Source organism: Nycticebus coucang, chromosome 7 (assembly GCF_027406575.1).
Source record: "Nycticebus coucang isolate mNycCou1 chromosome 7, mNycCou1.pri, whole genome shotgun sequence".
Lineage (NCBI taxonomy): Eukaryota > Metazoa > Chordata > Mammalia > Primates > Lorisidae > Nycticebus > Nycticebus coucang.
Genome location: NC_069786.1, coordinates 79,116,377 through 79,129,132, shown reverse-complemented (window position 1 = coordinate 79,129,132; position 12,756 = coordinate 79,116,377). Strand labels below are relative to the sequence as shown.

The following is a 12,756-nucleotide window of genomic DNA, read 5'->3' as shown; positions in this document are numbered from 1 at the left end:
TAGGGCTGGAGCTGGTGAGAAACTGAGGCAGACTGGATTTAGGATGGTGCCAGGACCTTTGCAGCTGAAGGGAGTTTGTCAACTCTATTAACACAATTTAGGTTCAATTCCATGTTTCTGCTTTTTCTGTCCTGCTAGATTTTTATGTTGATATCTTTAGAGATATTAATAAATCAAATTTACTCCTTCTGATTCTTAGTATGGGTTTCTTACAATATCCTTCTCACTTTTTAATTTGAATCAGATCACACATGGGAACACATTGATAGTAATATAATAATTATCAATTCTTTGTATAAATTTCACTTATTCCTTTATATATTATACATGTTCTGTTGCATTAGGGATAGCCTGTGTATTTTATATCCTAGAATTAATAAAAACATGTAGAAACACATGGGATTTTTCCATATGAGAACATTGTTAATGATATTGGTGGTGCTTTTGCAAGATTGGGTCATGTGGGCGGCACCTGTGGCTCAGTGAGTAGGGCGCCAGCCCCATATACCGAGGGTGGCGAGTTCAAATCCAGCCCTGGACAAACAGCAACAAAAAATAACCCAGCATTGTGGCGGGCACCTGTAGTTCCAGCTACTCAGGAGGCAGAGGCAAGAGAATCACCTAAGCCCAAGAGCTGGAGGTTGCTGTGAGCTGTGATGCCACAGCACTCTACTGGGGGGGCCACAAAGCGAAACTCTGTCTCTTTAAAAAAAAGATTGGGTCATGTAACAGTATCTTAGAAGGTAGACTTAAGAGTATTTGAAGTACTTGATTATGAGCAGTGTATCATTTTACAATGAGTATTTTTTCACTTGGAATATTATAGTTCTATATCTTAATAAAAAAACTCATTCCTTTTCTATAATTCAGTACTCTTTGTTTAATAGTAGAAATTGTTTCTCTTCTGCAATTGCTTAATTTGATCACACAACCAATCAACTGTTTTGAAAGATAGTGTTGTTATTTTCATTTCTGTCTTCCTTTAAATGTCCTGGTTGTTAGAAGGTAAGCAAGTCCCTTTAAAAGGCGAAGTGGATCAAAGTGTGCTCTGCACATGTGTTCAGGATGATTTTAAAAGTAGTTTTGAATTATCAAAGATTTGTGTCTTTCTCTTTGGGAGAAAATCATTAGGAGTTAATGCTGCTTTAGATTTTTTTCCTGTCTTTAATAGTATAATTTAGAATTTAAGTGTTTTCATAAAATTGATGAGAAAAATTAAGGTAGATAACAGTATGTCTGTTTAGCATGGAGCTTTTTTCTTTCTTAAATTACTGATTATATGTTTTATTTTATAATTTGAAATTTGATAAGTATAGACATAGGTATATACTTGGTAAACCATTACCACAACACGCAAATTAATATTATCCATTACTCTCAAAAATGTCCTTGAGGCTGGGCATGGTGGTTCACACCTTTAATTCTAGCAGTTTGGGAGACCGAGGTGGGAGGATTGCTTGGGGCCAGGAGTTAGAGCCTATCTCCATAATAAATAAAAATTTATCCAGATGTGGTGGCATACATCTATAGACCAAGCTACTCAGGAGGCTGAGGCAGGAGGATCCCTTGAACCCAGGAGTTTGGGGTTGTAGTGAACTATCTGACACCACTGCACTCTAGCCCAGGAGACAGTGAGACTCTGTCTCAAAAAAAAAAAAATTCCCTTGACCCCTTCCTTCATCCTCCATTCCCAAATAATCACTAGTCTGCTTTCTGTCACTGTAAGAGTACTTCGAATTTTCTAAAATTTTATGTAAATGGATTTTTTCTTCTCCTCCTCCTCTTCTTTCTCTTATTTCATCTGTTTTTGTTATTAAAGTAATTTGGCTTCCTGGAATCAGCTGATCAATTTTGAATAAATATTTACAGAATAGAAGTCATCTAAGCCTGGAGTTTTCTTTATGTGAAGATTTTTATCTACAAATTCAGTTTTTCTATTTCTTCTTGAATGTGGTGATTTGTGCCTTGTAAGAAAATTATTCATTCTGTCTAACATGTTGAATTTATTGGCATAATGTTGTTTATATTATTTTGTTTTCATAAAACTTTTAACATTCTTGTCTACTAATTCTATTGTCTTTGTCATGTTTGGGTCAATTTCAATTGATTTATTTTTAACATTTTTATGGTGAATTCTCCTCCTTTGTATGCCTGGTAGTTTTTTATTTAATGAGAGAACAATGAGGAAAAATATCACATATGGGAAACCAATCAATGATAATGAAAACCAGAGAAATTAGCTTTCATCATTAATGTGGTTAATGATGGACAAAGTGTGGGTTAGTTTCTATGTAGGGAGAGACCACAATAAACAGGAATCTTCAAAGGACTTATGACATAGATAGCATCCAAGATATACGTTGTAATCAAACAGGATTTAAACAAAGTTGGTAGGAGTATTGGAGAAAGGAATTTCAGAAAGAAAGAAGAGCTTGGATCTAGGATGATGTTTTGAGGAACACTGACTAAACAAGTTTGCTTGGAAATTAGGATGTGTATAAAAGAAGGAATGGGAAATACATGCATTTCAACATTTGATCACATTGTTTGCACATGTCATGCTACCCTCAGAGTTTGTAAATACCTTGAAAACAGGTACACCACCAGGTGCCATGCGTTATAAATGTGCATATTTACATATAGACTATAATTGCGTGTTTATCTTTAAATATGCATTTATATATGTTCACAGATGTCCTTCTTATGTTTTCACATATACGCATTCATATATATATATAGTTATATCTTTTATACAGCTTCAGGTACAGTCACAGATGCCAAATAATTATTTATTTAACTAAATTGGGTTTTTAACATTTTGTTTTTGCCAATATTATCTACTTAAAATAACTGATCTACACTGTGTAGTAGAATAGCTGTTAACTTGTTTTGCTACCAAGCACAGTAGCCAGTGGAGTCTTCACAACTCTGCTGGGTCAGAAACTTCTCAGGTTAGAATGTCAAATCCATCTACTTACCCTAAGCTTTAGGAACCTAGAACATACCTAAACCAGATGTCAAGGACACTGTTTTCTGCTTGGCTTTCATACTCTGACGAAAGGAACCAAATCATTAAAAGAGATTTGCTAAATTAAGGGGACTTTTTAATTTTATGCATATGATTTCATGATTTCATCTTCATGTCTGAGAATTTGCCCATATTATGGCTTAGGAATTAGGTTAACAGTGTATGGTTATCTATCTTCTTAAAAAAATAAACAAAAACTTTGTACAGATATATACAGATAGTAAAGCCTAACCACTTTGGAAAACACCAGTATAGAATGTATAATCATTTGAAAATGATTAATGAAGATGTGTTTGGCCTTTTATTATCTACAAAGAAAGTAAAATAATAGTCTAAATGAGATTGATGGTGATTTTACTATGTATAATTTGATTACAAAAGCAAATTCAATTTGGAATAATAATGAAATAAATTATTCCATTAACCTGGTATTCTAGTTATAAATAAGCTTTTTACAATTCAAAGGGTTTCCCTTTATGTAAAAGAAATATGTATTCACTAAAGAAAATTTAGTGCATACAAGTAAAGGAGAAAAAAGGAGTCCCGGTAACCCCAAAATATTTCTATCCATATTTTTTGGATTTGCACAGTGGGTTTGAGTATGTGAGGGGGTGGGAGGACATATGGTTTTAGAGAGTTATAACCTTATCAAATTATATTTTCTAGTTGAGTGGTAACAACTCTCTGAAGTGTACCTTTTCTGAGCCATTTTTTGTATCTGATTATGGTCTAACCCCCATTAATGCATTATATTCATAATATTTTGTTCTTAACTCACATTGAGATGGCTATGTAACAAAGCATGTTCATGTGTTCATTGTGCAAGCTGATCCATTCTCCGCTTGAATTGAATTGAATATCATTATATTTGAGCGCTTAAATTTTCCTAAGTAAATTCCTAAGGTTCTTCATATCACAAGCGTCACCAGTCATGGTTCCTGATAGGAGTATTCCCCTGTAACAACTGCAGGCTGTTCTAAGTTAGGGAGTGTCCCTGTGGATAGTCTCCCAGGGTAGTCCTTCTCTCATTTAATATGAAGATTCTCCATTCTTGAGATCTTTATTTTGATTTATTTCTTGTTCATTTATCAGTTAGGATTGAGTTCAGTTTTATGCAAAAGGACACAAAATAATAGTGGCTTGCGTACGTTTGTTGTTCTCTCCTCTGAAACGAGTCCAAGGTGGGCAATTTCATTCAGGTGGATTCGTAACATGATTTCAGACCATGTCCATCCTTCTACTCTGCTGTTTTTACTGTGTGGTTTCCTTCTGCCAAGTGATTTCATGACCCTCAGTGGTGGCTGGACCTTCGGGCAGTTCACTGCATTCTGGGCAGTAAGAAGAGAGCAAGGATACAAGAGAACTCCTTGCAGCTGAGTCAGCCCTCTTCAAATAATTGCTCTGAAAGTCTCACTCAGCAACCTCCATTCACATCTCATCGACCAGAAGTTTGTCATGTGACCCTACCTAGCTTTAAGAGAGTCTGGAAAATGTAATTTTTTGGTAGGAAAATTGCTAATGAATAAAAATAGAGTGCAGTTATTCAAAAAAGAAGGCAAGGCTACCATCTTAAGTACTCACTATTTTTAAACCACATTATACAACTAAGTGCAACTGAGTTATACTCAATTCTCACAGGAAGGACACATGACTGTTATATGTTATACGCATGTATTTCTAAGCCAATGGAGAGCTCTGGGAAAGAAAAACTCATTTACTTTCATAAATAAAAGGCAATTTAGCAAGATATGATCTTGAGTCATAACCATGACAAAAATCTCAATGCATTGATCCATTATCACTATATTCAGTGTTTTAATTTTTGTAAGTAATTTGTTTTACTTGTTATTTTTATTGTGCTTTGCTTTGCTGAGTTTGTACTTATAACATAAGTACATAGAATTTATTTTTCATTATTGTCTGCATATATTATTTGCTATACAAAAGTAAATGGTATATAAAAGCAATTGTTGACAGTTTCCTGAATAAGTAACTGTCACTTTTAATCTAAGTGGATTTATTTCATGAGAAATAAAGTGATTTTTGTGGGTAATGTCTAATACCTTTGCTGAAATCTTAATCAGCCTTTATATCCTAAGATTTGGCACTGGAAATCATCTAAAGCAAATTGTCAGAAAATCTGCAAATCTCTCTGAGATATGCCTAAAAATACATGCATGCTATTCTTTCTTTTAAAGTACATTTGAACAGAAATGGAATTAAATTCTGTCTCATGACTTAGGAAAAGAGGTGAATTGTCTTCATATTGCTTATCTATAGTATGTTGAGAGTAAGGAATATTTGTTCCTTTTCTGCATAGCCTAGTATACATACTTCAGAAATACCTGGCTTACCATGTAATGCATAGATGTTTGCAAAAGTGTTATAAATTTATTGAGTTTTTGTATCGCCTCACTACATTAGATATCTATTGTTGTATTACAGTTATTCCAAAACTTAGTGGCTTAACACTAAGTTTTACTTATTAACCTTACTTAACTCAAGTTATCTAACTTCTATCTATCTTAACTAAAGGTACCTGCTTATCTACTTGAAGTTAGATAACATTACTTATCTAACTTTCTGTAAGTCAGGAGTCTAGCTGAGTCCTGTGCTTTTAAATTCCTCAGAGACTTAGGAAACATGATTTTATGGATGAAAATAAGAAAAAATATTTTCAGATTTGCCTCAGGTGAAAAATCATTGCAATAAAAGCACTAAGGATATATGCATGTATATTTTTTCTCATCTTGATTAACTTTGGAGGGGATTTTTTGCTTTCCATTTTTGTTTTTATTGTTGTATGCAATAAACAATAGCTACTGCAGCAGTTAGAAGAGCCTCCTTTAAGTATTTCCTTAGTGCCAAATCTGAATAAGCTGAATGGCCACAGAATAAATTCTACTAATAGACTAAACTGTTATGAAAATGTCTGTATTGTCTTGAATTTTCAAGAAGACCATCCTTGAAATATGGCACTCAACCTAAGTAGCTACACCCCTAATGTTACTGGGAGGCAAATATAGTTTCTAATAATTGCTTATGTGATACAAACTGGCCTTATTTATACTAAGAAATAATCTCTGAAAATATTTCTATTTGATGACCTAGAAACAGCTATGTTAAAGGGCTTATTCAATGTGTGCATTTAATATTGTACTATTTTTCGTATAGTTACATCTCTTTCTCTCTCTGGCTATTTTTTGAAATAGACTAAGATGCTTAGTGAAGCAGCTGGAAAAAGGTGACGTTAATGTCGTTGACTTAAAGAAAAATATTGAATATGCAGCATCTGTGCTGGAAGCAGTTTATATCGATGAAACCAGGTAAGTTTTAACTTCCTCTCCCTTTTAACTTCTTTGCCTCCCTCTCCTCTTGATTCCTCATTCTTGACTCTCCTTTATCTCAAACATGAATTTAGCATATCTTTGTATGAAACCAAGATCAAAATCTTATTAAAATGTAAAAGGTTCTTCGTCATGGAGCAAATTAACTGGATGATGATTCTCTGGGGTAAAAAATATACTTCTTGATCCAAATGCGTTAATGTCATAAAATAGTCAAACACTAAAGTTATAAAATATAACATTTAAAAAAATTAAAATCTTCTCTCCCTCCACCCTCACTGTCCTTAGGCCCTGACTTTTAAATGTCAGAGACGTGTGTAGGTTTGTATTAGTTTTCACTGATGTAAGGGTTTTCCACGCATTCCCAGGAGAGACATCCATCAGTCTCTCCATGCAGAGCTTGTGAAGGCTGCTGAGGGCTAGCCCTGTGTTGTTTTGTTCTGTGGGGACAGAATCTTGCTGTATTGCCAGTGCCAGAGTCCTGTGGCCTCATGATAGCTCACTGCAGACTTAAACTCGTGGGGTCGAGTGATCCGTAGCCTCTTCAATAGCTGAGACTATAGGACCCACCACCACATTCAATTCTTATTTTTTATTTTTTCAAAGATGGAGTCTTTGTTTCCCAAACTGGTCTTGAACTCCTGACCTCAAGCAATCTTTCTGCTTAGGCCTCCCAAAGTCCTAGCGTTATAAGCATTAGCCACTGTGCCCAGCCCCCAGATGTGTTTTTGACCATCAGCCAAATCTAGCTTCATACTTGGCAGAGTAGTAAAGAGATTAGGAAAGGGGTATTTATTTGAAAAGCATTGTTAGCCTAGCGCTGTAACTCTCAGCCAAGTCATTTACTCTTGTCCCCCCCACTAGGATATTTGGAAAATCAATGAAATTTGACCAATTGTCTCTTAGTGTTAGAAGAGCAAGCTCTAGGCCTGATTCCATCTCAAAAAATAACAACAAAAAAATGCACAAAGAACCAGGCTGATTAAGTTTACCTGTGGATTTAGAGATAAGAGGGATACTGTTAAGGACAGATGTGCATTTCCAGAGTTTGACATGGGAAAAGTGATGAGGTTTTTCAAAGCCATAAAGCACAGAGTAGAGGTCTCCTGAAGTACCAAAGTGTACTTAAGCCAGGTGGTGAAAAGAGGCTGAATGGGATGATTGATGGTGTAAGGTGGGAATTGTAAAATTTCATCTAAAGTATCAGAGACCTATAATGCTCAAGGAACTCTCTGGGTGTGGCAAGTCATCTCTGAAGGATTCACAAACAATCCAGGAGAAAAAAATAGCCATTGCTTGGACATGTCACATAGATGACAGCAAAACCGCCAATATAATTTCCTGCCTTTGCCTTCACATTGCTGAACAATCAGAAGGGGAACATGGAGAAGGCAGACACCTACCAGCCCCTTCCCTTCTATAGGTCTCCTTGCCTGAGTCAGGTGGAGCTTGGGGAAGGTGATAAACGTTAAGATGGATGAGAGATCAAAGGTTTTTTTTTTCCCTCACTCTGTTATCCTGGATACAGTGCTATGATGTCATAGCTCACTTTTGGACTTAGGCAATCCTCTTATTTCAGCCTCCCAAGTAGCTAGGAATACAGGTGTCCTAGGCCATTCCTGGCTATTTTTTCTGTTTTTAGAAAAGACAGATTTCACTGTTGCTCAGGTGGGTCTTGAACTCCTGAGCTCATGCAATCCACCTGCCTCAGCCTCTGAAAGCGATAGGATTGCAGGCATGAGCCACTGCATCCAGTTCAATCAACCAAAGTTTTATTTATCTGTGTGGCCTTCACACACGCGTGCACACACACACAATTTTGCTTAATATGTAATAAATTCACATGGTTCAAAAATGAAAATAATGTAAGCAGTGCTTAATGAAAGTCTTATGTCCCCCAGTCCCATTCACCTTCATTCCCCCATAAATTTCTTGCACAGAAATTTCTTACTAATTTAATTTCTTCTTAATTTTTATTTCATATGTTTTTCTCTCTCCTTTCATGAGAGGTAGTAAGTACATTATATACATGGTCTCTCATTCTGCCTTTTTATTCACTAAACGAGGAAACTTGGAAGTCTTCCAAAATCAGGTTCTGAACTTTTTGGTATCTGCCAACGAGAATGTTCTCTAATAACCAACAGAAGAAGCCATAGTGAGGGCTGTGCTGCACTGGTGATTCTTTCTTCATCCCAGGACCAGAACTCCTCTACTAGAGCATGGTTTGGAAACACGAATTAAAGGGAAAAACAGGCACTGTTTTAGATCATTAATTCTGTCTAAATTGTTTTTCTGGTTAACTTTCACTGAATTTATGTAAATGTATATGATTCTGTTAAGTGAGCAAAGATCCACAGTGTAAATTTAAAAAATTTTTTGTTCCTATAATTTTCTTGCTCCTTCATTTTCATGTGTGTTCTTAGCGTTCACAAGTTGACTGAACTTAACAGATTTAAGATTTCTTCCATATGTCCTGGAGCAGACATTTCATTTTATATTTATCTGTAACACTCAAGAACTTTTGCCAAAGAATTCTTTGTGGATTTACATTACGGATCTTACAATGTCCTGGTGCTAGCTGTCTGGTTTGCCTTTCATTTGATACGTGATTATATGTCATATTTATTCATTTTTCCATTCTGTTTCATTTCCCTAAAAGTTATGACTCTGTAGTTAGTTTACTTATTTCCCTAACTCATTCAAACATATGTTACATTTAAACCATAGCTCTTTTTCACGTGAAAATTGCTCTTTTGTTAGGAAAAAGGGTCAAGCACAGCACTTAACTGCTTCATGGTAGAAATTTTTTTTTCATTTTTGCTTCTTATAATGAAACATCTCGGCTCTTAATACCGCATCATTTCTAACTTTTACTTATATGACACAAAACTTTTCATTCTTTTGTGTAACGCTCCCATGGAGTCGTGATTTTTAAATTAGATTAATAATAACATCTAGAATTTGTATCGTCTTCAAAGGGCTCTTGGTTTCATTATCTCACATTAATCTCATCACAATCCTGTGCACTTGGCAAGATGATTATTACTTTCTGCATTTTACTAATGAGAGAATTAAAGTTCTCAGAACTAAAATGGTTCGCCAAAGGTCAGAGAGCAAAGTATTGGCAAAACTGGAACTAAAAACTAACCTTTGACTTCTTGCTTAGTACTCCTTCCTCTATAGCTGGCTCTTCTCGGATTATTGTTGTAAAACAGGATAGTTTTTAAGGACATCTGAAAGATTTAAATGACAATATATAAAACATTCCTATAGCAGTAATTATAAATACTGTAGCTAGCGCCAACATGTATTAAGCACCTGCTATATGCCAAGAACTCTTCTAATCACTTTATATGTGCTATTTCTTTAAATGTGACAACAACCCCATGAAATAGAAATTCTTCTATTACCATTTTGTATATAAGGAAATTGAGTCACAAAATAGATACATGGTGTACCCAAGGGAACACAGAGAATTCACTGAAGAGTAGATGAGGCGTCTGGCAAACTGATTCTAGGGCTTAGGCTACTGAGCACCATTCTCATCCTCATCCTATTTATAGCATTTTACTGAAAAGTGACTTCAGAAACTTGCTGAAAGTTTGGTGAAAGCTCACATGCTGTCTCAGTCATCAGACTCGGGGGTGTACACATTGTGTTGCATCTCTTCCCAATTCTGCCTTCGCGGATGTCACATCGGTAGCTTGAACTTGGCCACAGTGACAGTATTTATATTATACATCAGAATTTTTTTCTCCTGGAGAGCCAATTGTTAAACATTTACCATCACTCCACTGGTGATGAACCCTCTGAATCTAGAGCTCTGATTTTATGTCCAAAATATCAGTGTAAGAAATTTTAGAGCAATAATGTTAATGTAGTTTGATTTCCTGTGTATACGGTGTCCGTAAAGTTCATGTGCAATTTAAAATACTTGTCTAGAGCAGATGTCCTTATGAAAAAATATTTTTTTATCTTCTGGGCAGATGCCTAATCCCCTCGTAATGGGATTGCAGAATCAAATAGGAGGTCTAATTTGAGTTCTTAAGGATTCTCCATACTTCCTTCCAAAAAGGTTGTATTAGTTTGCAGTCCCACCAGAAGCATAAAAGTGTTCCCTTCCCTCCACATCCATGCCAGCATCTGCAGCTTTGAGGCTGTGATGTGGGCCATCCTCACTGGGGTTAGGTGATATGAAAATGGGGGCTTACAGTGTATGATGCACCTCTTGGGGTGGGACACAATTATAAGAGGGATTTTACCTAACAAATGCAAATAGTGTAACCTAATTCTTTGTAGCCTGAATGAACTAGAAACAGTAAACAAAAACAAAATAAAATAGTTGTCTATTTTAAATTGTACACAAACTTTATGGACACACTGTACTTCGGCATCCAGCAGTAAAAGGAGGATGTTTCTGCTGAGATGTATGTACGATTATTCATGTGTCATCGCCTTAGAAGTAGTGCTCAAGAGAATTTATTGCTTTTAAACTTTAAATTAAAAATCTGACTTTTGAGATGTTTTTAAATGGAAATTTCTCTTTCTAGAAAAAATTGTTCAGTAAGTCTTCCAGAGAGATGTTGTTTAAAAGCTGAACCATACTGAAAAAGGTTAACGCATGATAAAGCAGGATAAAACAGAAACTATTAACTGGTTTAAAGCACCCCCCCCCCATATACCCCTCTTCCTACTAAGCCTTGATGACTGTAATATTTCAGTTAAGAAAAAAATAATAAAACAAAAAATTATTTTTCTAAAGATGCTTTTGGTGAGAAAAATAAAAACAGAGTTTCTGATATAAATTGAATTTTGACTTTCTTTCTGGAGATGATAGCACAATTCCCAATGGGAAATGACTGTTGGTTTTTCTAAAAGACATTTCTAATGCAAATGCCAATATTTTATGAGTCTTGGTTTCAGATATGTCTCTAGAGATTACTGTTTTTCAAAGTTGCACAGTTGTAACCCAAAAACATGTGGCCTAGAAAACAAAAATTCCGTTTGATTGTTCTTATTTGGACTGGGATATTGCCAAGCAAAGTAGCATCCTTAGCCCCAGGAACAGCAGGATAGGCAGCTGTTGGAGAGGTACGCTTTCAGAGATGGATATTGTGCTTCTACTAACATTGCCTAAAAATGCCATTTATAACTTCATTTGGTTAATATGAAGCAATCTGTCTTATCATTACTATGGTTAGCGCATAAACTCTGGCTTCAGAAAGAGTGGGTTGTTCAAAGCCTCTGCGCAGGGCTCTATTTCTTTAACTAAGTTCCTTGACATCTACAATCCGTATTTTTCTATAAAATAAGAATAAGCAACTCCTCACCTCATAGGGTTGGTGTGACGAGTAAATGTAGTACAATGCCCGATAGACTAAAACTTAAGTAATAATCACAATTTTAAATACATTTCCATTCATTAAATACTAATAATATTAAGATTTATAATTTATACCTCCTGGTGAAGATATCAAATGATTTCCTGAGGATAGTTTTGAATCCTAAGAAGATAAAAACAGGTAGGCTGTAGTTACCAGGAAATGAAAGCAAAGCATACAGTGATGGGAAAGACCTTAATGCAGAGATACAACCCTCTGTAAAACACTCGCAGTTGACTTCTGTGTCTTTCTAAGTCTAGGGGGTCCATAATTTTAGGATACATTATATTGGAAGAGAATTTACTGATGTTAGTCTGTACTTCAAGATGTTAGTCGGGTAGAAATTGAATGACATTCGAAGTACTTTGGAGGCTGAGGCCCTTGAAATCATTGAATAGAGGGACTTACCAAAGAATTTTCACTCATTTAACAAATATTTATTGAGTACCTGAAATGAATTCCAGGCACACTGGTCATTCAAATCAGATGTACAACTGTGCAGATACCCAGTAGCTAGAAATGGGTCAGTAATTGTGAAGACAAACCTAGGCACAAGGACAAATCCTGCGAACAAGAAACAGGGAAGTGGACAGTTGGAGAGAGAGAGAGACCCACAGTGACACAGTAACAAATTATATGAGGAAACTTTGAGTAACAGGAGTTAACAGATGTTTGCAGAGCAGCATTCCAAACCAGATAGGATGAGACTTGCAGGTATTTCTTGGTGTTACTGAGTTTGTTCTCTAGCAAAGTCCTCCCTGACCATTCTTAAAGACATGGCTTCTAACCAGAGGATTTTAGGTAAAAATGTCTGGAACATTTTGGGGCACCAAAGTACAGAAATACAGTGCCAATTAGAGATGCAATTGGGGAATTATGACTCAGGGGTCTGAGGGGTTTTTTGATGCCTTTACTTTGATGCTAATCTTCAACAGTTGAGGCTCCTTTTCTATTTGAATATGCTCCCCACCCTAAACTTTTTGAGAATGCCCAGCAAATG

At 35.7% G+C, this 12,756-nt stretch overlaps 1 protein-coding gene across 5 annotated transcripts in view; it reads left to right on the top strand.

The window, feature by feature from the left end:
- The window catches only part of PDE1A (phosphodiesterase 1A), a 402,616-nt gene that overhangs the window by 290,149 nt on the left and 99,711 nt on the right, over positions 1–12,756 (top strand). For all 5 annotated transcript variants that reach the window (XM_053597603.1, XM_053597605.1, XM_053597604.1 and 2 more), the window contains one exon: positions 6,241–6,354. In XM_053597603.1, coding sequence (XP_053453578.1) covers positions 6,241–6,354 — 114 coding nt within the window. The remainder of the gene's footprint in view (positions 1–6,240; positions 6,355–12,756) is intronic.